We start from the raw sequence: 25,463 nt of genomic DNA on the forward strand, positions 1-25,463 counted from the left end.
TGTTTTTCTTACTTAGCTGTACCATTTCTCTTGAAGATCCATCAGTGAGGTGCAGTTTATATCAAACCCCCAAACCTTTTTCATTGAGGGCCACATAGAGACGTATAAACAGCATGGATCAGTCGTCCATGCACTCGAACATTCAAACATTAAAGGGATATTTCAGGATTTTTGACATAGGGCCTCATTTCCGAGTTATCCAGAGTGTTGCTGATTTCTGGAGATATTTTTTTGTAAGCCTGCATTAAAAACAGTCTGACCCGCTCCACAGTGCACCTGAGGCAAATCACTTATAACACCAGACAAACCTGGGTCTGGGTCTGGGTCGATAAGATAATTTTTGGAATATAACTGACCTTGCATCACATGAACGATCACATTTTGAGGGCCTATTTTCTAGCAGATCACTCCGCTGCTGCGTAGCTTATACAACCATGAAGCTGATGCTGCTCAAGTTCTTTTAAATGCAAAATGGTTCAAATTACTCTATCGACACAGACATTTATATTGTTAGTCTGGTGTTATAAGAGATTTGCCTCAGGTGCTCTGTGGAGCCGGTCAGACTGTTTTTAATGCAGGCTAGCTGGTACCGTAGAAATGCGCTAGCCTTGCACTACGAAACTCTTCAAATATAAGAACTGCATGAATTACAAAAACATTTCTCCAGAAATCAGCAACACTCTAGATAACTAGGAAATGAGGGCCTATGTCAAAAATCCAGAAATATCCCTTTAAACTGTTCCCCACAGCTTTATTTAAGGAAGGAACCAACACAATGTTACTTTTTGAGGTTTTAAATCGTGTGGAATGATTAAACCTGCAGTAAAAAGTACCATCTCTAGCTTTGATTATTGAGCGACAAATCTGTCTTCAGTAACGCACATTGCCTGGCCTGCCAAACTACATGCTTTTTCATAGATATTTCAAAGACATATTGTCTGGGAGCAAGCATGATCTCAACGAGTTCCCGGTGGGCGTGGTTGACAGACGGCATCAACCAATCAGAGCAACGCTAGATACGTCGCAGCAACAAGCGGCAGGAAACCTTTCCAAAAACGAGCTTATTTACGAGGAACGCTTTGAACGCTGTTTCTTGCTCTTGTTTTAGGGATTACATTTTTTTAAATTATTATTTAAAACAGACGAAAGAGCAGAAGAAAACATTATATCCCCCGCCTCTTGGTGCGTGATTGGACCGATGTGGGTAAAATCGTGAAATGATAGGCTTCGAGGAGCTGCCCAGACGGTTCTTCTTTTGAACAGAAAGGAGGAGTGTCTGACAGGCCAGGCAGTAACACACAAGTTGTAATTAACATGAAACTCAATGAAAAACTTTTAGTCGATATAGTAATGATCATGACAGGCCTAAAAAGTCGACAAGTTCTATTTTTTTCCTACGGTGACTTGAGATTGATAGCCCTAAATTATATTTTGTCGGTCAATGCCCGTGAGCCGTCATTCCTGCGCGATGACTGGCAGGAGAGATAACATTCATTCACTCCACTTTTATGTAGCTTAGGGCCTAAAATAAATTTGCATGATAAAAAAGTCAAGCACATGCTGGCATCGTTATCGCCTTCCAAACTGCACTGTTCCCCAAACATTATATTCAGACGCCAAACCCTTTCGGTGCCAAGAAACTAGAGCCTCGACCTGTCGGAGCATGAACTGACTCTAATATGATCACAAAAAAATGCATTCACAGGCATCTTCACATAGTTCTCAAATATTGCTTTCTTAATATTCTGATTGCGAGCATATGAATCGTGGTGCATGAAAAACGAAATCATGATTGCATACACGTGCACGATTCTCTGCGTGTAGCTCCCTTTGTATCCGTCTATGTAGCACGCTCTCCTGTAGGACGTCCTGTCTCGGCTCAGGTGGATAATCTGCGGATCCGCTTCTGTTCTCGCCGATCCGTTCTGGTCTTCGCTCTGGGACCCTCGACTGGACCGGGCTCCTGGACTCTGGGATCCCCCCCGTCCCGAGTCAAACGAGTTCTCCGCCGGGATGTCCTCGCAGAGCATAATGACGCGATCGTCCAAATCGCTGACGGAGCCCGCGGTGCTGCTGGACGTGCTGTTCAGCCGCCTCTTTGAGCTGTTCCTCCTCTTCAGCTTGAACATTTTGGCGATGATCAGAAAGTTCTCAAAATGTATCTGAAAATGAGTTTGCGAATAATCCAGCCGTCTTCTTTCTCCGGCAGCTCTGCTCTTTTGCACATCCCGCTCCGTCTCTGCTCAAAAGAATCTACTGTGGTGTAGAGCTGGAGCCAGTGATTTGCCGAAACCTGTCTGTCAAAAATTATCCCTCTGGGGCATCCCTTTTTTAAGTCGACATGCTACACCCACACTGGAGAGGACAGAGGTTTGCAAGCGTCTGTATGAAACTACATGCGGTAGTTTCTTTGAGAGGCTTTTCGAGTTCAGCAGAGTTTATTTTTTGGGAGAGGTTTTAGTTGGAATACTGTAATCTAGTCTTAATTTAGCACAGGCAGTAATCTTACCTCATCTTTGTCGAGGTCTGACTTTTCTTGGTTCAGCCCTGGTTTACGCTTGGTTAAGGTTTTGTTAAAGTTAAAGAGTTAAAGTTTTAATGAACAATCAATCAATCAAAAAAAAAAAAAGTGTTTAAAAAAAAGTGATTAATCATGAATTAATCAGATGTTTTGACCAAACACACTCCTGTTTCTGACCACACACACATTACCTGAAAGACAAAGCACTTGTATTATCTACATATTGTAAGCCATGGGTCCCGAACCTTTTTATGATGAGGTACTTTTATGTAACAAAAGCAACAGAGGGTTACTTCTGCAGGCTTGTCTAATTATGCTATTTCAACTAGGGCTGAAACGACTAATCGATTAATCGACGACTAATCGGTTATTGAAATAGTGTATTTTAGTAATCGATTAATCGTTTTCTGGCTCACACAGACTAAAATGGAGCAAAAATTACATAACATTTTTTAGTATTTTTGATGAAAACCTACTTTGATTTTATATTTAGGGTCTGTAGTGTTATGTACATTGTACATTTCATTAATAGAGCCTTAAAAAAACATTTCCGTTCTTCAAACAGCGCCACTTAAGCTATGATGTGATAAAAAAAAATGAAAAAATAAAATTTTCCTTCACCATTCACAGCCAAGCGATTAATCGATTAATCGTAAAAATAATCGATAGATTAACCGATTACAAAATAATCGTTAGTTGCAGCCCTAATTTCAATGAAAATTTGTCCTGAAACGGTATAAAAATTGAAGAACCAAATGTATGACTGAACTGACCTTTACAGCTTGATGCTTTAAAACTGAGCATGTTTATCTTTCTTTGCATATAAATCTCTCAATGCTAGAGGGTGGCTATTTCCCCTACACTCTGCATTTAGTGCCAAATTTGTATCGTTTTTGTATTTTCCACTGTGGGACTTTGCCATATTTTCTGCAGTAATGACAGCACTCACACTGCATAAGCTCTTGTTTTCATGAGTAACACTGCAAGTTATTGAGTACGGACTGAAGCAGTGACAGAGACATGATTTATGAGTTATCATGACAGTGTCCTTCATGTCACGGGGAATAACCTTGAAATATCTCACATTCCTGTATTTGACCACCGGCAGGAAATAGTTTTAAATGTAGAAAACTGTCTTAACCTGTAATGCAATTGATGTTCATATCTAAAGATGACATTAATGATTAATTAAGTTGTGCTGTCATTTTGAACTTTGAATGTGAGTCAATAGAGTTGCTCATAATAAATGGTGCACGGGATTTAAAAAATATCTCCAATATGCCTAACTTTTCGAAGGAGGCAACCTATGGAGAATTTTATGGCACCTGAAATGAAGAATGAATAAACCGATTCTGTGCCGCTCTGTCTGAGCCCTGACAGTCAGAAAAGATGGAGGTTATGTAACAGGGCCCAAACTAAAAGGTCAAGTGAAATAATATTCAACCTTCTACAGAAAAACAGTGCCCTGCGGTGTGACATGCTGCAGGTTCAGACCGGCCCTCGCTGCAGCAGACTGTTTTAAAATGAATGAAAATGGTCAAATTGTTTTATCTTGTCACAGATAACGGGACATTCACTACAACTATACCACAATCCAGCTTCATTTATACATGTTTTACCCTTATTTTAACACTCAAGCCTTACTGAGATTTCAGATTTCAGAGTAGAAACACTGCCGCCCCTTCAAAGTTCCCAGTCTGCAGAGGTCAAACTCCATGAAAAAAGGTCCAAGAACATAGTTGTAGGTGTAAACAGTGTATCAGTGAGAACTCAACATTCACTCCTTCACCTGTGGGCCCCGAGCCCCCGGTTGGACCCCTGCGGCATCTCAACTGTGTTTGCGGATAATCGCCGGTAAAGTGATCGGGATTGCTTTGTCATAACTGCATATTTTTGCAACCAATAAACGTTTTAAAGCAGTACATAGTAACTCATGCCCCGACAGGCCATAAGTGCCACTGCAGGTGAGAGTAAATACTACGCTGACAGAAAAGACAAAGAGGGATATTGTGCATCCAATTACACAATGGAGATAATTTTTTTTCACTCAAACTTGGCTGTTAATACTGTTTAAGTGGCGCTAGCCCGCAGTTAGCTTTGCCCGTTAGCCTGTTAGTGTCTTCTTTGTGATTCCATTAGTGTGTATTGGTGCCTCCGACCCGTAGGCAGCGAAGTTGCAATTGTGGTTTTCTGGCCAGAGACACCAGGGGGAGATGAAAGACCCTCCAACCCTCCCATTAACACTTGTATTACCCCCAGAGGGACGAAAAGGATTTATTAAGGTAAACAAGTTACTTAGTACTGCTTTAAAGATGTGACAACTCCAGCGCTCACATAGTCAATCAATCAAGCTTTTTTGTTGCTTGTTTGGTCACTTTTTTGTCATGTTTTTTTTAACTTTTTGGTTGTTTTTATGCTTGATGGTGAGCTGGAGAAAATGTGCTCAGTTAAGGTGGGGGTTAAGAGGTCTAGGTATTATAAGCCAGTTTGAAGAGATGAGTCTTTAATATGGACTTAAAATGGGACAGTCTGAGGGGCGGCTGTTCCACAGTTTAGACGCGGAAACAGCAAAGGAACGATCACTCCACAGTTGGGGACACAGGGACCTCTACAGGTACAACCATTTTATTTGAGGACCGGAGAGCTCTGCTGGGGCGATTTATGCTCAAAATCTCAATTATATGTAAAGGAGCGAGACCATGAAGTGCTTTAATCGGATATTACAGTGTGTGTGGACGTATTTACCATCAGTGGCCTGGCAGAGTTGTTTGGGATTTCTTTACTGTAACTTTTTTTATTGGGTTTTTGGCAAAAGTCTTTCTATGGACAATGCTACCTGCTTACAAACACCATGGAGGATTCAGCCCAAAAATGTAGACTTTCATTAAATGCATGAGATTTTTGTATACAACATGAATGATAAAACCAATCCCATAGATATTTCCCGGAATTCCAGTGTCTCACCTGTGCTTGTGTATGATGGCGTTGAAGAGTTTCCCGTCTCTCCAGGACGAGGTGAAGTTCTCGCAGCGCAGGCCCTGAGTCCCCTCCACCATGCGCTGGGCCCAGAGCAGCAGCCGCTCTTTGGCCGTCATGTCGTCGGACTGACCGTTCACCTGGATGTCCGAGATCTGAGAGGGGAAACATCGAGTCAGGAGTCAGAGACGGCGCAATACAAAATCACATTAGGATATATATTTAAGCTTATCATTAACATTTTGAACAGAGCAAAGGCCACAGTCTTTCTGGGTTTTCACGGTCAGAAGTTCTTCTCAGTGGCATAACTTTCCCCTCCATATTAAGAGTGGTTGGCATGTTGGATGAAGCGTAGGAAAGTGAGTTTTTTCCTAAAAGTTGATTTCTTCCAGATTGAAATGAGTCACGCATTCAAACCCACAGCATTCCCACTTTAAGAGAACATAAAGCCCTTTAGTCTGAGAACCACAAATGTTTATTTATTGGACTTAATGACGACAAACAGAAAATGCCTCAGAGACAAAGTTTAAAAATGGAACATGGGGAGGGTTGGACTCCCACTTTTAAAGCTGCAAGAACTTGGAAACACTTTTAAAACATGTGGTAGAAAAGTGAGGAAGCAAAGCATGTTGGGAGTAATATCAGTAAATCATCATTCAAATCATCCTAGGTTTGGTAAAATATTAGATGATAAATAAACTAATCGATACTGAAACTGGCATCTACAGTGGACACTCATTTGCAAAGATGTTAATACTTAGATATTAGAGTTAAGAAGATGGTCATGGTCTTTAGCAGAAGCCATCTGTCTAAATGTTAAATACGAAACTTTTGGCAGTAAATAAAATCTGGGAGGACACGATAGGTTGTCATGACGACCGATGCACATCATTCTCTGGAAAAAACAGGTTGATGATTTGCCTGTTTCATTTCGTACGTACGCATGACTCACATAAGAAGTTATAATTTCACCATGGCTTGTTCTTTTTTTTTTTTTGAAGGAAAAGGGCGGAGGATGGAAAAAATGTCATTTCTCCCTCCTGTTATTTTCTGATGGGAAACCCCAGAGCAGCGCGTGGCACCTCCGCCTTCAGCCCAAGCCGCTGCTCCTTCTGTAAACTCTCTTCAACCAAAGCGATTCTTCATGTTCACAAACTGCTTCATTTGGGAGAGCAGAGGAAGTCGCTATTGTTGACGGTGACTAATACAAGCTGAAATAAAAGTTATGGCCTTGTTTTATAAAGTAATAGGTGCTGCGTGACTAAGGGTGGTTCAGCATTAATGTTGAGGGGGAAAGAACACAAAAGGAAACAAAAATACAATTGTTTCATAGATCTTTCATGTGGCTGTAAAGCCTCTTTTCTCTTTTGTATAAATGAGTTGAGACTGTTCAACAACAACACTACTGTAAAGTAACTCATGTGCACAGGGCCGTGGGAAGATATTCTGGCTATGGGGGGCTGTGAGACAAGATTGCCCCCCAAAACGCTATTTCTTTGCTTATTTTCTATTTATTTAATATTGCCTGCAATGCATAAACGATCCACCAGGGGGTGCTGTAGCGCCCCCAGCACCGTGGGTTCCCACGGGTTGCATGTGCAATAATTTCGATGCAAAACCACGTGCAAGAATCTCTATATCAGTGTCACTTCATCATTACTATTTGTTGATATTTTTATACTTTTAGTATCTTAAATTCTGTTAAAATGTTTTACTACTATATATTATTTGCCCTCCCACCCCACCACCACCTTTTTATTTTACTTTAGAATTTTGATTATTCATTGTAAATAAAATACCCATATTTACGATGACCTGTTCGTTTCTGATTGCATCTTCCTGACTATTTGCACGCCGTGTTTTTGAGAGCTGATTAACAAGTGAATTTCTCCAGTGTGAGATCAATAAAGATCTATCTTTTCCTCTATCGTATCATAGCTAACTGGCACAAGTCACAGAATAACCATAATTGATAAAGCATTTTGTGCAGGCTTTAATAGAGTTCGGGAATGTGATGTCATGTCGCTAAGAATTATGGGATTATCAGCAATTGTAAACTAATGGAGATGTCCACATTAAAACACTTGGACACCACAGTGTGGTAGATGTATTTACCAGCAGTAACTCAGCAGCTGATGGAGTTGGTCCACAGCTTTTTTCTCCACTTTTTATACAGTTTTTTAGCTAATGTTAGCTGTGGAAATGTATGCTAACAGCTGCAAAGATGGCGTAACTCCACGGTAACTGTGGAATTTCCCGAACTCTATAGAGGCTAAAACAGACAGAGCGTGAAATGGTTGAGCCCCATTTAAAGGTTGGTCTATTTTAGTGCATAAATGGAATACCTTTAGCTACTTGAATATTACAAATAATCACCCAACAAATCCAATGAGCACCTGATTGATTGTATTTGTTAACCTATGCACAGGAATATCCGTGACGCTCTATCAATAGGTCCTTAAGTTTAAGAGACAGTGCCAAGACATTTTGAAAACTACTGGCATGATTATTAGTCAGTAGGATATTGGTAAACCCTTTAAACGTACTGTAAATGATCACTAGCGTTACTTATATCCTGCCAATGCATTCAATTTCATCTGGCTCTTCTTCTCCTGTAAAGGACATGTTTGTGTAGTAAATTCTCAGAGGACATAAATTCACATGTCCAAGAGGAAAACCACCTCTGAGTCACTTTCTGTGGGAAACCCTGTACGCTGCTGCAGTTGGTTTGATATTTTCCACATTTCTGGAGTTACGCCTCAGTCCCGCCAACTTCACATGGGACGAGTGAGTCACACGGGACGAGCAGCCGGATCCCGACTCAACCCTCAAACCCAGGAGGGCTCCACTGACTTTCCATAGACATCCGCATTAGGGCGGCAACTCTAAGCTAAAAAGGGACTAAATTCTGGAAAGCAAAAAAAAGAAGGATTTTTTAACATTTTAAAGGGGCTAGACGCAAGTTAGCCATTTTATACTCACTAGTGCTACCTCAGGTCATACGTGTAACTGCACCTTCTATATTAAGCTCGTGCATGACGGCAATTCGGACCCGAAGCAACACCGTTTTTAGTGACAGTGCAGGATTTTAGAGGCATTAGAGGCTCATTCTACACATTAGGATATTGTTGGAACATGTAGGGGGGGAAAATACTTAATTTTAACATTTTTAAACTTTTTTTAAGTTGCAAACTAACTATAATGGGCCTTTCCTGATTGTTTAGCAGCATGATTAGATGATGACAGACAAATAATGTGTGAAATTGTAATTGGAGTGCAGTTTTTGAACCAGCCATAGAGCGCATCCCAGCAGCCTTTAGGAGCACATCTGGGAGCCCTTCTGCGATTTTATCTGTTTATGCTGAAATCAAGGGCCTCTTCCCTTCATAGTAAACCAATGCAGCGTCACAGAGCCACATCAAACAATACGAAACGCTTTAAACTTGAGCACACGAGGAGGATCTACCAAATTAAACGTCCATCAGTAGCTTTCATTGTTTAGTCTCAAAATCCGTGTGTCCAGAGCTGCAGCTGCGCTTGTACGCAGGGGTCTAAGCATTTCCAAATGTCCAGTACCGTCAAACAGGAACTCCCTGCCACTACAGTAACCGCTGTGTCAACAAAACTAAATCAAATCTGGTGAGTGAGCCTTGAAACACTCCAATTTTCCTACTCTCTGCCCGGACACGAGCCAATTAGAATGTAATGAAAGTGCTCAAAACGGCTGTTGAACAATATGTGAGTGTTATGTAACAGCGGTCAACGCTCGGCTGCTAAACTAAACATGGCATAGGGAGGGCTAAGGAAATGTGACTCAGCGTGCTTGGATGCATGTAAAATGTGAGCGCCAGCAGTAAAAATAATCACAAAAAAAAGTTTGTTTGCTCTAGGGGATCATTAAATTGAAGGTGATTGTGAGAGCGGGGAATAGTTAAAACTGGCTGCCAAAAAGAACAATTAAGTTGAACAAAGGAAGTGTTGTGTGGGACTGGTGGATTTATTAGCAAAGAAAACAATGGATAAGAACAGCGGTGTCCAATGCACGGTCCGCGGGCCAAAAGAGGCCCTAGGAGAATTTTTTGTTGCCCCTCAAATTGCAAAAACTAATAAACTAAATTAGTTTAAATGTCTTAATTTGAGCAAAATATTCCAAAATCGAGTTGTTTTGACTCGTTAAGATTTAGTTGGTCTTTATTTGACCTGGATTATTTTACCGAGACGTTTCTGACTCATTTCAATACATTTCACCCTTATTTCAGGTAATTTTCTTTGCCAATAGGTTAAGACAATTTGGCTTGTCCCATTCGTAGTTTTACTTTCTTACTTCAAGCTAGATAATAGTAGAATCAGTTTGAAATGTCATCAAACAAGCAAAGTATTCTTGGTCCGATTGGGAAAAAAGTCTGAATGAGTGAAAACCACTCATAATAACAAGATACATTTCCTCAATTTAAGTCATTCAAGCCAGTGCTTAATATTTACTTTTTGTAGTGCAGGTTTCTTCCTGAGTTGACACACATCAATGGAGATGGTACTTTTTTATACAGCAAGTTTGATTATTCTATGCACATGCTTAGAACCTCAATAACCATGATTTTACTGAGAGAACAATCTGACTATAAGGTTTGAAGCTGGGGTAGATGTGGTTACACGGTTACATGACCATATTAGTCCAGTGCTAAGGTCTCTGCTCTGGCTTCCTGTAGCAAAAGAGACTAAACTTTAATGTCTCTTCATTCCAAGGACATCTCCAACATTTTACAGTCATATACAGTCAAGGAGTGGTCTTCAGCTGGTCCCAGAGACAGAACTAAATATGGCGAGGCTGCATTCCAGTTTGACGTGGTTAAAATCTGGTTAAAACAGTTTTCCTGAAGATGCGAGACAAGCGCCCAGTGTAACAAAATTGAAGAACAGGCAGAAAATGGTTTGTTTAGCCGTGCTTATGGCAACTGAAAAATTATTAAAGCCTTTTTGTAAAACTTGTTTTTAAACAGTTAATGATTAATTATGTTTTATTGATTTAATTTGTCTGATTTAATTTGTCTTTTGAATATAAATGTAGACCTTTGCTAAATCACTCTACATGGTGAATGGCCTCAACTTAAATGGCGCTTTTACCCCAAAGCACTTTACATCAACGAACCAGTCACTCTCATTCATACACCAATGTACACAGACACTGGAGGCAAGGCAGGTGAGGTGTCTTGCCCAAGGACACAATGAGAGATGGGATTCGAACCTCAGACCTTGCAACCTGCTCTACCAACTGCGCCACTGTCATGTTTCCAAATAGCGTTTTTAGCATTTAAATTTTAGTATGTAGTAGAGAAGAAGTGAAGGACTTTTACCTAACTCACTAAAGGCATCTATTTCAGTCACTTTTGAAAGAAGATCACCAATCACCAAGAACTGATGGATGACAGGTTTTAAGTTACCTGGAAGTGAAGGATGATGGTCCATATTAGGCCGAGGGTCAGCTTTGGGTTTCCATCGGCGATATCGTCATTTCTGATGTTCACGAGCTTCACCTGAAAAAAGAAACCAAATATAAAGTAACACAAGAACCACGTGTGTTTCTGAACATGGTTATAGAGCTCATATTGCTGTTTCAAGTTGAATGTGATCAAGGTTGTCCCACATTGCTCATAGTTTTCATCTCTTATCAGTAAGTCTAGCTGGTCTTTGGCAAGTTCTCTAATCCCATAGTACAACAGAACACAAGTCAGAGTCCCTGTTATGTAATAAAGCTGTACAAACCTGTCTGTGCTTGAGAAAGTCCAAGGCGATCTGCACATTTTGTAGTTTGTGGAAGCGCATCCGGCCTTTCTCTCTGGGCTGAAGAAGACAAAAGAAAGAGACATTAGTGACAGGGATCTCTTTGACACAAGTTAGAGAGAACGGCACAGTCCCATGACCGAGCAGCAGGTGTCTTAATGCCCACAACACCTACTTTATAAACTACTACCTACTGCAAACAGTGAACGTGAGCAGTCATGGATCAAAAGTAAATGATCTGACAGTGAAAAAAGGAGCACATTTGACAAGCAATGGTTCAAATTATGCAGCAAGTGGCGAACGCAGACCCCGAGATCATATGAGAAATCAGCGTTGTTCAACGTCATGACCATCCAGGCAGACATTCATATTATGATCTATAGATGTGCAGTCAGTGATGGATGTGGCATGCACTGGATTCATACAAGTGTCATGGACCTTATCAACATCTTTGGTCTATTCTAGTAGTAGTTTTACTTTCTAATGCAGAACTCCAGAACTTATATTATACTTATATTTTTACAATAGAATGTATAGGTTTGGGGGTGTTTCAGTTCATTTTCAACACAACATTGTCTATTCACTTTCAGACAGTGCTTTAAGTGACTGCTTTCTAAATAAATTGTGGCAACAAACTAGGATTGCAAGGAGAGAGAGGTTTTTTCTGTTGTAAAAAAGTAGCTCGCCAGGAAAAAAAGGTTGGAGACCCCTTGCCCTACGGGGACAATAAAGCATACAAACAAACAAACAAACAAACAAACAAACAAACAAACGAATAACTTCGCTGATTGGTTTACTCCTGTTTGCTCGCGGATGTACCACTGTGGAAATGTAGTTGATGCCACGGTTACCATGGTCACCACGGTCACTTTGACACGGTGTCCAGGCAAACACAGAGCACCACTGAAGAGTCCAAGGGGTCCGCAAGACAAAACAGGTTGGGAACCACTGGCTTAGAGGGCCAATTTCTTGGTCTTTCTGTATCTAGATTTACTATTTTTCATCTCCTGTATTTATTTTTTATTTACTCTGTATTGAGCCAAATTGAATTTACAATCCCAACCTGACCAAGAGGCAAACCATACAAAGAGCGAAAACAAATGGCCGCTGGCTGCTCTGCTTTGTGTCGACAACAATAGGGGCCGCCATTGCTGTAGTACCTCCATATAGCCGCTAACCCCCCAAAAAACAAAAATGCAGAAAATCTCATACTAATGAAGGCCGGCCTGTTAGCATTGCGTGAACTACACGTCACGCAAGGCCTGGATGAGTTTCCAGGTGCCTAGTTTCCCATAACGAGCAAAAATATGTTAAAATTGACTAATCCCTCAGCTTGGCGCTCCTGACAAAGATCTTAGCTCATGATCTGGAGACCGGTCCCTGGACGCTGCGCTGCCATCGCCCACTGCTCCTCCAAATTGATTTTCCTTCCCATTGCATACAGCTGATATAGCCAAAAGGAAAGAGAGGATAAGGGAATCCTACAAGGGCCAATTCCATACACAGTTGGCACATACACAGCAACAGCGGTCCTTTTCGGGTAGCGACAATCCGCATTCACGAGGTGGTATGTACAATCAAAGCGAAATGCAGTCTCGATTCAGACGCATGAAAATAAAATGGATGACATGAAGACACAGCGGGACATTCGGCGAGTCAGTGTGAGTTTCATGCACTTCCCCAGCATCATCATCAGCCATCATTAGGGGGACGCCACACATGCCACGCCCTCCACCGCCCGGGTCGCCACTCACCAACCGCAAGCTCCTCACCACGTCACGCTCCCGGGGCTACCGCAGCAGCGAGCGCACAAGGGGGTCAAACGTGAGAGGGGTCAGCCAACAGGAAGTACAGGAAGTAAGAGAAAGAAAGGAAAAAACGCAGCAGCGCTCAAACAGGTCAGTGCCAGAGGTTACGATGGAGGGAGAGGATGCAAATTAGTGTAAAAGTTAGACAACACACGATAAGGGTTCAAATCAAAAGAATGCAACGGTATTAATGTAAATCGCATGCACACGGAATAAGCTAATTTGAAATATTAGATCAAGATGAGCGGGTGTGGCAAAAGTAAGATACTGGCTGTGTCTGAATGTCCTCACTATTCCCTGTATAGTGCACTATACAGTGGTCGCGCCATTTTCTAGGGGTGTCTGAATGTCCAGAGAGGAAAAAGTAGTGCACTCAACATTTCCCACAATGCACTCTGAAAATAAACTACTTGAATATAAACGGCTATGGTGAAAAGTTGCAAACGTTAGCTGCTTACCTTTAGCTCGAGCTGTTAAATGATCAATAGCTTCCTCTCTCAAACAAAAAGGCAAATAATCCAAGCCATTTTCTTCATTCATGTAAAATTTGATGTGAAATAAAACGTATCTGATTCATATCTATCCAGTCTCTTGAGTTTGGTTGGTCTTTATCACAGAAATACTACTTTTAGCAGATGTAGTGCACTCATTCTGCTGGAATTCGGACACCGGGCTGACCTACGTTCTGCATGCCTTTGTAACTAACGCTGGCGTTTCAGCTGCTCCCGATCCTTTTGTGATGATAGTTTTAAATTAAAAGGTCAAATAGAACATCTGTAAAGGTGCCTAAACTGTTTGTCTGTTTCATAAAATAAACGTTTGTAGGCTTCTTGTCCGAAACAGAATCAGTGGACTACAGAGTCTACTATAGAGTCTACTATATAGTCTGTTATAGAGCGCGGGCTTATGTAGTGAATGAGGGGTTAGAGACTAGGGTGGACATTCGGACAAAGCCACTCTCTTTTGTAAGAAATTAATCAGGGCGTCGACTGTTTTTTAAAATCCCAAATCAAGTAATACACGGCCTGACCAAAAAAAAAGTTCCATCAGTGGATTTCTTCTTCCCTGATGGCACGGGCATATTCTACGATGACAATGCCAGGATTCATCGGGCTACGTTGTGAAAGAGTGGTTTGACCGCCGAGTCCAGATCTTAACCCCTTTGAGAATCTGTGGGATGTGCTGGAGAAGGCTTTGCGCAGTGGTCACACTCTCTCATCATCAATACAAGATTGTGGAGAAAAATGAATGCAACACTGGATATTTTGACATTGCAGACAATTATTAAAACAATGCCAATGTAGCGACTTTATAAGTATATATATAAGTCTGACCACTTGATAACTTGAGCTAGGCCTCCATAAAACCCTACACTACAACCAATTTGTGTCTAAAGGGTGATAGAGACACATGTATTTCCTCACCAGAGTCTCTCCGGAGAGCACCTCCAGCAGCGAGATGAGGTTGTGTCCATCTCTGAGGTCCTCGTACAGGTCTGTGATGTGTCTCTGGGACTGGGCACAAACAAAGAGGAAACATGTTAACGTCATTATCAGGGTATAGTTTAGACAGAAATGTGAGGCTCCTCAGATTATCTAAACATCAAGCACAGAAATAAAACTCAAAATCAAGTTGCTTAGGGGAACCATTTGAGGGATATTTGGTTAAAGTGGGCTGTTGTAAAAAAAAAAAAAACACTATTAGCTTATGGAAAGACAATTTGAAATCAACAATTAGCTTCATTAGCTTCAGGACTAGTAATCCTTGTAGTATTTTTGAGAGGGTTAAGAACAATATATCAAGAACAATCAAGAACTTCAACAGCATGATACAAAGACCAAGATGTTTCAACTTAAACTTCAGTGCCTGAAAGATCACAAATGCACAATGAAAAACTCAGATTGCTTAGAAAGAGAACCGGGCTATAGACAAAGAAAGGGGAGCAATGGAGAAAATGGCGGTGAAAGTTTCCAGAGACAAATCAGGTGTGATCATTTGGAAATTGAGGGACGTGCAAAAACCACTCAGCACTCTGCTTCACGCTGCACCTACCTCCGCTTTCCAGTGCTGACGCAGAGATGAGGATGAGAGATGGAGGGAAGAGACAGGAAAAGATGGAAAAAGAGAAAGGTTTTATGAGAGAGACAAAAAAACGGAGTAAATAGAATAGAAAGGCATGAGATGTTTGACTTCTTGACAAATGTAATGTACTTGGAGAACATGTAGTGAGAGCTGAAGTGTCCGGGTTTATTTTTTGTTGTGTCACCAGTGTAATCTTAACCAGGACTTAACCAGGTCTAAAGCACATCTGCTGGCTGTTGGAGAAATGTATCTTTTCCAAACTAGTCCTGCTACTGTGGAGATGCATAAACAGATACGTGATAATGAGGCGAATACAGTTAACACTTAAAATGACATTGGCCATAGATGGTTTCCTTTGTTGGTTGTGCAGCGGCTCTGGTTTTTGACAAATGTGAATCAATTTTCTTGTTTATAATGAGCTGACTTAACCTCTTAACCCCCACCTGAACTGAGCACGTTTTATCCAGTTTGGCTTTAAAGGTTCTTGAAAAACAAGCATGTAAATAGCGACAAGAATGGGACTTAAAGGGACTATATGGAGTTTAAAAATGTTAAATGTATGTATTTTCCTCCCCCTATATGTTCCAGTAATGTCCTAATGTGTAGAATGAGCCCAGACCTGTTCACCATAACTGCCTCTAAAATCCTGCACTGTCACTCAAAAGGTTGTTACTTCGGGGCCGAATTGCCGTCATGCACGAGCTTAATATAGAAGGTGCAGTTACACGTATGACCTGAGGTGGCAGTAGCGAGTATAAAAAGGCCAACTTGCATCTAGCCAATTTAAATGATGAAAAGGTGACAATAGTGCAACAAAAAATGGACAAGGATGCGACGAAAAATGCGAGGAAAAAAGTGACAAAATTCCCTTTAAAAAAGTAATGGCAAAAATGAGGAAAAAGATCCGTTTTGATCAGTTTTTTAGGTCTTAGCTTTCAAATGAGGTGTTACACAGGCTCCATTTGAGAAGCTTTTAGATTTGGGTAAGGCTGAACTGAAGAAAATGTTCTCGGTTCAGGTGGGGGTTAAACGAGTGGATCTTTTGCTTCAGCTGTTTCAGAACAATGTTACAGAATGTTAGTGATAAAGATGTGTTTGAAATTATTACCAAGTACTTGCAAAAAGCATAATTCACCCTCTTTGAACCGAGCACATTTCATCCAGTTCGGCTCTACCCAAATCTAAAAGCTTGTCGACTGGAGAGCAACAGTGTGTAATGCCTCATTTGAAAGCTAAGACCTATAAAAGTGATTTTTTGTCACATTTTTCTCACATATTTGTCGTGTTTTTGTCACTTTTCGTTGCTTTTTCATAACTTTTTTTTTTTCATAACTTTTTTGTCACGTTTCGCTGCGTTTTCGTCCTCATTTTCGTCAATATTTTGGTGTTTTTTATTTTATTTTAATCTTTTAGATTTGGGAAAAGCCAAACTGGAGAAAATGTGCTCGGTCTAGATGGGGGTTAAGAGGTTAAACTAAAAGAGCTAAACCGTGTCCGATTATTAATGGAATTGGAAACTGTTCACATGAGGTTTCAAACATCTGACTCGGGTAATAAACTCAGAAATAATAACATCAGTAAGTTACGCCACATTTTTCAGTGGGACAGTGTCCTTGTGACTCATTATAGCTTTGAAGATACAGTCAATTTAATCTTCTATTATGTTCCTTGGAGAATCTATCTTGCTTTTTCTGATAACTGAAATAATACAATCTAAAGTTAGCTTCTCTCAGACTTTGTTATTGGTTTCTTTGGTCGGACTTTCCTCAGATTCTGCTCCAAAAAAAATCCTTGTCTGGGTCAGAGTTTTGGACGACCTCTGTGTTTTTGAACCAAAGTCCCACAACAGGAGGATCATAAGACTTGGGAACAGACCAGAGGCCATATCTGACTCAGAGGAAAGCTCTGCAAAAGGCTATCGGCTACTACTGCTCCTCAAGTACTCAAGATACTAAAGACTTTGTTTTCCTAATCCAGGGTTTCTTCAGGGCATTCAGTCATTTTACAGATTGTGCCAAAATGAAGGCCTTGAAAGTCGTTTAAAAGGATTCACTTCAACGAAAACCAAATGCATTTTATGGGGGGAGGAAATAATGGCATTGCTCCACTATTATGCTTGGATAAGTTTGTTGAAAATCCAAAAGTATTTTCTTCTAAAATACTAAATCAGGACAAAAACTAGGCTCATATCGAACTAAAGGATCAAAATGTGTTCAAAGATATGAAATAACCAGCTGCATATTGTTAATAATATGAATAAATTGAACAAAACAGTCTCATCTCAGCCGTAATATTAAATGCAATTTCCTTGTGTCCCGCAGGAGCCTATAACCTCTTTAGCACAGACGGTATTTAGTGTGATCCTAAAGTTACAAAGTTCATTTTCCTCTCATGTCTGGGAAGCAGATGTGAAACCTGATCAGACCCTAACCTTTTTTTTCTTTTTTCTCATGTTTTGAACTATTTAAACCATCTCCAGGTGATTCTGACTCACAGCAGCTCTGGTTTCTATAACGTTTCTTCAGACTTTTTCAAAATTTCCAAATAGTTTTACATAAAAAAAAGAGGGGCAGGTTTTTCCAGGTAAGAGCAAAGAAACTTCAGAAACATTGGTAGCTAGGAGAGAAATAAAAGCAGAGTCAAGAAACCTGTGAAACATCTGGACTCCGGCTGTTCAGCGCAGTTAATATGGACCAGACTGAAGCTGTAGTCGACACAAAAGGTCTTGGTCTTGTCTCAATTAGTACTTTTGCACCATGTTGCCTTGGTAACGGATTATGAATAAATGCTGCTAATCTTTTCGTCCTTACCTTTATCAGGTGTTTGTTGACCCATTTTGTGAAGGTCTTTTTCTGAACTTTGTCCCGCTCATCTGCAAAGACACAAACACAACATGCATAGTTTTAGTAACAAAAATGTACAATGACTTGACCATTACAGAGAGGATTAAACAACGAGGAGCCGTGCATTATATACTGTTGTTTTAATGCACGACGTGGAGTGATATAGAACATGATTTAACTTTGCCGGACTAACTGTGCGTTATACAGTTTTACACATGCTAGTTAGCCAAGTATTCACGCAGACCATAGATACAGACGGCATTGTGTCATAGAAGGGGGCGTGGCTTCGCCGAGGGGGAAAATAGAATCTTCTAGGAAACACCGTTTTTCGCAGTTTTTAGCGCTTTTCTGGTGAAATATAAACTTATTTAACACATACAAGTAAAGTAAAGTCTAAATCGGGTCCATATGGATGTTTATTCACAGCAGATTGTTCAGTAGAAGCGAAAAAACGGCAGTCGTAGGTAGCGCTAACTAGCGCTAGCAATACCTCGATGTCTGTTGTTTATGTATTTATGGGCTGTTGAACCACTTTGCTCCTCTCCATGTCTTTATATCTTTATTTAGTAGAAAACTATATTCATATGCATCCATCGTAATGTGTTCAAATGTTTTTGTCCTGAATATCGTCTTGTCCAAGTTAAATTTCTTGGGTGGCAAACTGTTAATTTCGTCGACTTAAATATTTCGTCATAAATTTAGTCAAAGTCATATTTTTTCTGACTAAAAAGTTGTTTATGAGACTAAAATGTCCATGTATTTTCATCAACTAAAATAATAAAAATGAAAATAAGAGGCTAAAATCATCCAAATGACAGTTTGAAAGAGCTTCATATCATTTAAATCCACTGCCAAATGAAAAGCTCTGAACTTTGTTCATGTTCAGTTTAGCATAGGTATCGAAAAAAGTATCGTTCAGGTATCGGTATCAAAAACATTTTAACGGTGCCCAGCCCCGGTTACACCTCTGTTTTGTACTGCAGTGATTGTGAACAGCATTTGGAGCTAAAACAAATGAATTTCTCTCAACCCCTGACGGTTTAATCCATGACCTCCAGGCTTTACCGACCTCTTAGGAGCCTCTGCTTTGAGAAGACGCTGCACATCTTCAATAAGAAACTATATTTACTGTGTTTGCGTACGAGCCACAGTAAACTGCCTCATATAACCCTGCCATAAAAACACACAACCCTGAGGCGTAAACTTCCCAAGATTTACTCAACATTGACATGCGCCAGGAGGGAACTCTCAGCTGCTCCTGACGTGTCCCACCTTGTACTTTTGTTTTTGATGTTTTGTTCTGGGCTTGGTTCAACAAAGCGGGTCGCATACCACAGCGGACACATGAGGGACGAGGGCTGTGTGGAGTCAACGCGCCGTGAACAGAAAATGATCAGGACAGACTTTCCCTGTTTTATGGTTCAGGGCGATATAGAGTCAGTCAAAGCAAAGACATGATTACATAACTAGGCTGCACGTAAAGACTGGGCGAGTGACAGTGGAAATGAATGGAGATGTTTAGTAGAAATGTTATTCTTAGTAATAAAAAAACCCTTCCCTTTCAGCAGCCGGTCAATAGCATGTTTTGTGTATCACAGCAAGGATATAATATAGAAGGCATTTACATAATCCTATTTTCAAACAGAACCCTCGACATTGAGAGTCAAAATAACATTTTTTACAACTCGTACATGGGCTCCATACCCGCTATTTTCAGGCATGTGTTTCAGATGTGCCTCCTCTCTGTATTTATCCAGGCTTAGGTCTGGCACAAACAGTACAACATCTTGATAGAAGCTATAGGGAGCTAGCTCTCCACTATTTCAAGATTTTCTACATTTCTACATACGTTATAAGTAGGCCTGGGTACCGTTAAATGATTTTGAAAGGTTGTTTCTGCTCAAATAATATATATATATATATTTTTTGCCCAGTGTTTGCCCCATTTCCCCCCAATTGTGTCTTATTTTTTTCCACATTTTTTTCTATTTTTTTCCTAATTTTTTGCCAATTTTTTATTACTAATATTCAGTGCTTAATTTGTAAATTAGTATTTTCAGGAAAACTTTTGGTCTGATGTGATGGATTGGGGGAACAGGCCAAAACATTTGCCGGAACACTCTCATCAGACACCATTGTATCAGACACTTTTTTGCCGGATCCTCCAAAATATTTCCCGGATCCTTTACCCTGAAAAAAATTTAATTGGGGGAATGCGTTCCCCCTAACCGGGGATCAAATTAAGCACTGCTAATATTTTCCCTGTTTTTCCCAATTTTTCCCTATTATTCCACCATTTTTTACACATTTTTTCCAAAATTATTTCCCAGTTTCTTGACATTCGAGATGAATCTCTTCCACACTTTACTTTTCTGTTTCCTGCCTCTAGAATACAAATATTTTAGTAGTGGTATCGTTCAGGTATCAGTATCGAAAACCCAGTATTGTTAAAGTACTGGAATCAAAACAAATGTAACGGTGCCCAGCCCTAGTTACAACTCACATTTGAGCGTTGTATTTTTGTTCTGAACACACTTGAAATATCCTCCAGAGTAAACTCCACCTCAGGAGCTTAGTTACATAAGAGTCGCCAAAGCGTAAGTAACTCTCATTTTTGTTACGTAAAAGTAGCTCACAGGGTTAAAAAGGTTAGAGAACTTTTGTGGAAAACTAAAAAATCAGGAGAGAATGAAATGATTAATTATGATAACATCTCAGCTATTTCTTAAATATTGTGTTAAATGCATGACTTGAAAAGGACAGAAATAAATCTTTCTTTCCTATATCTGCAACTTCACCAACTCCAAAAACAAGCTCGTCTGTGCAGATTCACATTATCTCTCCACATGATGGTTGCGTACGCAGAAAGATGAATTAATAACAGACAGTGAAACCACTCTGTCCATAAAGAGGCTTGATTTCTCAGACTCGGTCGGATCAAACAGAAAATGTGACCAGATTAAAAGCAGAAGTGGGTCCTGTGGCGCCAACGCCCGATTCACGGCATTATAACGTTTCACCAGTGAGTCACACGTCCTTGTGACTCAGAGCATTTCACAAGTGCACAGAGGACTCTTCTATTATTGGGTCAAATTACTTTATTATTTTTTTTTACTTTGGAACAGAATGCAGAATAGAAGAGCCAAGTAAAATTCAAGTCTGTGACAAAACTAAGCCAAGGTAACGCCGAGTTTACGTAATAATCCCAGAAGGAAGTCCATCATCTGCACCTGACCCATCCTTCAAAGAGCTAATCCCTCACCTGCCAGTGTGCATTTATGCAGTCAGCCCAAAAAACGGGTAGCCTATAACTCTTAAGTTACACACAAAGAGAAATAATTGCAATATTTGAAAACTCGCCAATATTCTAGCAGCAACATTTCAACGCAGTACTTTTCTTGAAATAAGTAAATCTGTCTTTGATTTGAGACTAAGATAATGATGAAATAACGAGGAGCCGTGCGTTATACAGTTTTAATGCACGACGCGGAGTCAAGAACACCACAAACACACAAGCTGAAACTGTTCATTTGGGCCTGTTTGCTTTTTTTTTTTTTTTTTAAGTCCTGGGCAGGAGATATTTCACTTTTAAGCTTTAAGCTAGTTCCAGCTCAATTGTTTACTTGCGTTACTATGGAAACGGCTGCTGTTTAACTGTTGTCGGACTAGTTTTGAGAATGGTGATTTATATTTATCTTAATTTAATAGTAAATATCTTGCCCCACGGACAGATGTGTTGAAATTACACTCTCAAATCAAGCGCAAAAGTATTTATTTCAGGAAAAATGTACTAATTTCGAGATTTCTTTTTGCAGTGTATTAAATTTAAAGGGGCAATAGAGAAGTATTTTCATCCCCCTACATGTTCCAGCCATGTGCTAATGTGTAGAAGGAGCCCAGACCTGTTCACTACAACTGCCTCTAAAATCCTGCACTGTAATTCGGGTCCGAAGTGCCGTCATGCACGAGCTTATATAGAACCTGCAGTTACACGTAAAACCTGAGGTGGCAGTAGTGAGTATAAAAATGACCAACTTGCATCTAGTCTCTTTAAACAGACTTTCACCTCTTAACCCCCGCCTTAACCAAACACATTTTCGCCTCATTTGGAAGCGAAGACTGCCTTGTTAACGCCTTGTCCCTTTAATTGTAACATTTTTGTTTGTTTTTGTTGCTTATGGTCCAGTTTTTGTCCCGTTTTTATTGCTTTTTTGTCATGTTTGAGTTGCTTTTTTGTTGCGTTTTCACACTTTGCGATAACAAAAATAATCTGGAGATACTGTGCAGCCTGATCTCAATTTAAGAGATTTTTTTTGCAGGAAAACAATGTAAAATGCTTGAACGTTGCTGGTTTGACATGATAAATTTTAATGTTTTTCTGCTCACACAAGAAAGTCTGTTCCTTAAGAGGCGTCGGGGTCAGACAGTGCCGCACTTAACATTCCTCCGCTCCAACCTGCGAAAAATGTGCTTCGGAAAAGTAAACGGGAGCGGCGAGCACCTTCTTTGAAATAATATGTTTGCAAACTCTTTTTTTTGTGTGTGTGTAGCCTAGAGCTGAGAAAGGAAACTCGAACACACTGGATTCCTGCTTTCATCGCTGAAGCCGAGGCGCTGTTAAGATGAGACGGGAGATATTTGATCTGCTCAAAGGCGCGCATTGTGCTTTGAGATAAAACAAAAATATTACTTTGTGATGTTGAGATACTGAGTGAAGAAAGGGATCAGTTTGAGGAGAGCATTCGTCAAGTGTGTGTAAAATTATATCTGATCAAGTTTACGCAAGCTTAAGTTCACAATGGCTGAATTATCCCGTTGAAATGACAGCAGCAGCTCCGAAACTTTTCACACTCAGTATCACGTCATAAACTATCTGCCCCTCTGCACCACCAGGCTGAGGCAAAGATCAAAACTACAAAACTGGGTATAAAATGTTTTTTTGTTGTTGCCTAAACTGGACTAAATGATGGCTAAGCTGTGTGGGACCCACCATTACCCAAATCACAATGTAATTTGTCACATATTGTATAAAGTATTTTAAAAGCCACAAGTTTTATAAAAGGGGCTATTGCAAGTTGGCCATTTTATACTCACTGCTGCCACCTCAGGTCTTAGGCGTAACTGCACCTTCTATATTAAGCTCGTGCATGACGGCACTTTGGACTTCAATTAACTTTTTGAGTGACAGTGCAGGATTTTAGAGGCAGTTGTGGTGAACAGGTCTGAGCTCATTCTACACATTAGGACATGGCTGGAACATGTAGGGGGAGGAAAATACTTAATTTCAACATTTTTAAACTCCTTATAGCCCCTTTAACACTTTATAATAATATGGTGCATGAACAATGAATTAGTTGATTGTGACTAACACTTAATGCCTAACTCATAACATTCATTGTTAAGTGTTAGTCAAACTTAACTAATGAATTGTTCACGATGGATTAAGTGTTTACTCATCATTTATTAAGGCAAAAGGTATCACTTTATTTTACACTACCTTGATACATTGTACCCAACTTAATGTAATACAATGTAATGTGCTCTGTAACAATCTGTAATAACTTGTACCTATGTAGTACATACACAATGGAATAACTTGCATTAGTACTTTGTAAGTACATAATAGGTGAGGGCTTAAGGTTAGAGTTCGAAATGTCTTATTAAATTATGTACAAACTACAAATACATACTATTCCATTGTCTATCTAACCCATAGGTACAACTTACTACACATTGTTACAAAGCACATTACATTGCATGAAATTTTGTTAGGTACAATGTATTAAGGGTAGAGTAAACAGTTATTGTAGTTCAAGTTATAACGTTTTTATTATGCCTTTAAGACTGAAATTATGATCAAAACAACCCAATAATGTTAATATTTCCATGCCTTTTCAGATGGAAAAAATTGAAAAAAACAAAGTTCCCCGGATTAGGCTCGCAACCCTTTAACACTAATGCTTCGCGACCCACTTTTGGGTCCCGACCCACCAGTTGAAAATCTCTGGTGTAAACTGTGTCTAAACCAGAACATAAATGAATGACTAAAGCTGAAGCATAAATGAAACTATCTCTAATTACAGACAAAGGCTTAAGCTGCAGATGACCTCGAGTAACACCTGAAAGAGCAGTTTGAGAAACTTGGTTACAAGTTGCAAAACTTGAACAAGAAAAATCACGTTATTTTTTTTTTACAGATAAAGGCATTTCTCCCCAAAATGGGTGTCAGCCGCCGTGACCAATAAAAATCTTAAATTTCACGACATTGAGGGGAGTGGCTTGTTTGAAAGAAATCCCACCACCACTATATTCTGTAACTAAATTAAACTATAACAGCGCTCTCACCTGTGCAAATACTGAGAATTATTTAAAAAATTGCAGCGATTTTTTTGAATATTTTTTAAGAATTACCTTTTCTGTGCGCAGACGCCCGCAGCATGGCTTGGTAATTGACCTCATCTATGAAGACCACATCGCTGCCCATGCTGTCGGTCGAGTAGTTCCTAAACCGCGGGTCCATTTTGGCAAAGTTTCAGCCCCAGAAACTGAACATAAACTCAACTCCTAAGCAGAAACGGCAGCTACTGTGTGACTAAATCTCCACAAAGCGGTTCCTGTTGTTTGGTGGGAGTGTTCAGATCACTCCACGCAGCTTTCCTCCTTTGCAACATTCACGGGCTATGATTTCTTTTCCTTTTTTTTCCTCCCTCTTCTGCTGCTCTTGCAAAATTCCTGCCCCGGGGCAACGGTGTCTGAGCTGTCATCAATCACTCAGGAGAAGTGAAAAAATACAGGGATGTGCCTCGACCCACCCACCGAAGCCACACCTATAGCACAGGAGGACCCCCGCACTAAAGAAGGGGACACACACCTATGCAGGAATAGCAGAGAAAACTCAGAATATGCAATAAAATGTCAGAGATGTGAGGCTCTGGTATGGCGCAGGTCACAGCCTGTCGGGCATGTTTTAAGAGTAAGACACAAGCAAATATTGAAAGCCTCCTAAGGGATTAACAAAAACGAAACAAATTAGTTACCCGTCCTAGTCGATCAAAGCGCAAAGTACCAATTTATTCAGTAATGACGGTGAAATTAGTCGTGTTTTCAAATGGTTAACTACTTTTGGCAGGTTGAGTCCACACTGGCTGCCTAAGGATATAATTTCATTCGCACATTCACTCACGATGAAGCAAAGAGTGAAGAGTGCCAGGTGTGATCACAGTGAGACATGCAAAGACACAGAATATATTGACATGAAATACTATCAGAGGAAGGAATTCACAGATAGAACAGAATAAAGAGACAAATACCAAGAAGTTAAAGAAATGAAAGAAAGCAGGAAAACCAAGTGCAATTTGGTTCTAGGCTGTTGAGTGGGAATGTATCGACTGTAAACCTGAGAGAGTCTGCCTTAACTGAGCAAACGTTGGTTTTACCCAAATCTAAAACCTTCTT

General features: G+C 40.1%; 1 protein-coding gene across 16 annotated transcripts in view; it reads right to left on the reverse strand.

The window, feature by feature from the left end:
- pleca (plectin a) overlaps positions 1-25,463 on the reverse strand; it is a 155,130-nt gene that overhangs the window by 31,365 nt on the left and 98,302 nt on the right. For 9 of the 16 annotated variants that reach the window (XM_079570835.1, XM_079570832.1, XM_079570833.1 and 6 more), the window contains 6 exons: positions 17,976-18,037; positions 14,508-14,597; positions 13,030-13,065; positions 11,258-11,335; positions 10,936-11,028; positions 5,486-5,652 (listed from right to left, as the gene is read on the reverse strand). In XM_079570835.1, coding sequence (XP_079426961.1) covers positions 5,486-5,652; positions 10,936-11,028; positions 11,258-11,335; positions 13,030-13,065; positions 14,508-14,597; positions 17,976-18,037 — 526 coding nt within the window. The remainder of the gene's footprint in view (positions 1-5,485; positions 5,653-10,935; positions 11,029-11,257; positions 11,336-13,029; positions 13,066-14,507; positions 14,598-17,975; positions 18,038-25,463) is intronic. The other 7 variants (XM_079570837.1, XM_079570836.1, XM_079570834.1 and 4 more) reach the window with 1 other exon arrangement.

Source organism: Gobius niger, assembly GCF_951799975.1.
Source record: "Gobius niger genome assembly, chromosome: 14".
Taxonomy (NCBI): domain Eukaryota; kingdom Metazoa; phylum Chordata; class Actinopteri; order Gobiiformes; family Gobiidae; genus Gobius; species Gobius niger.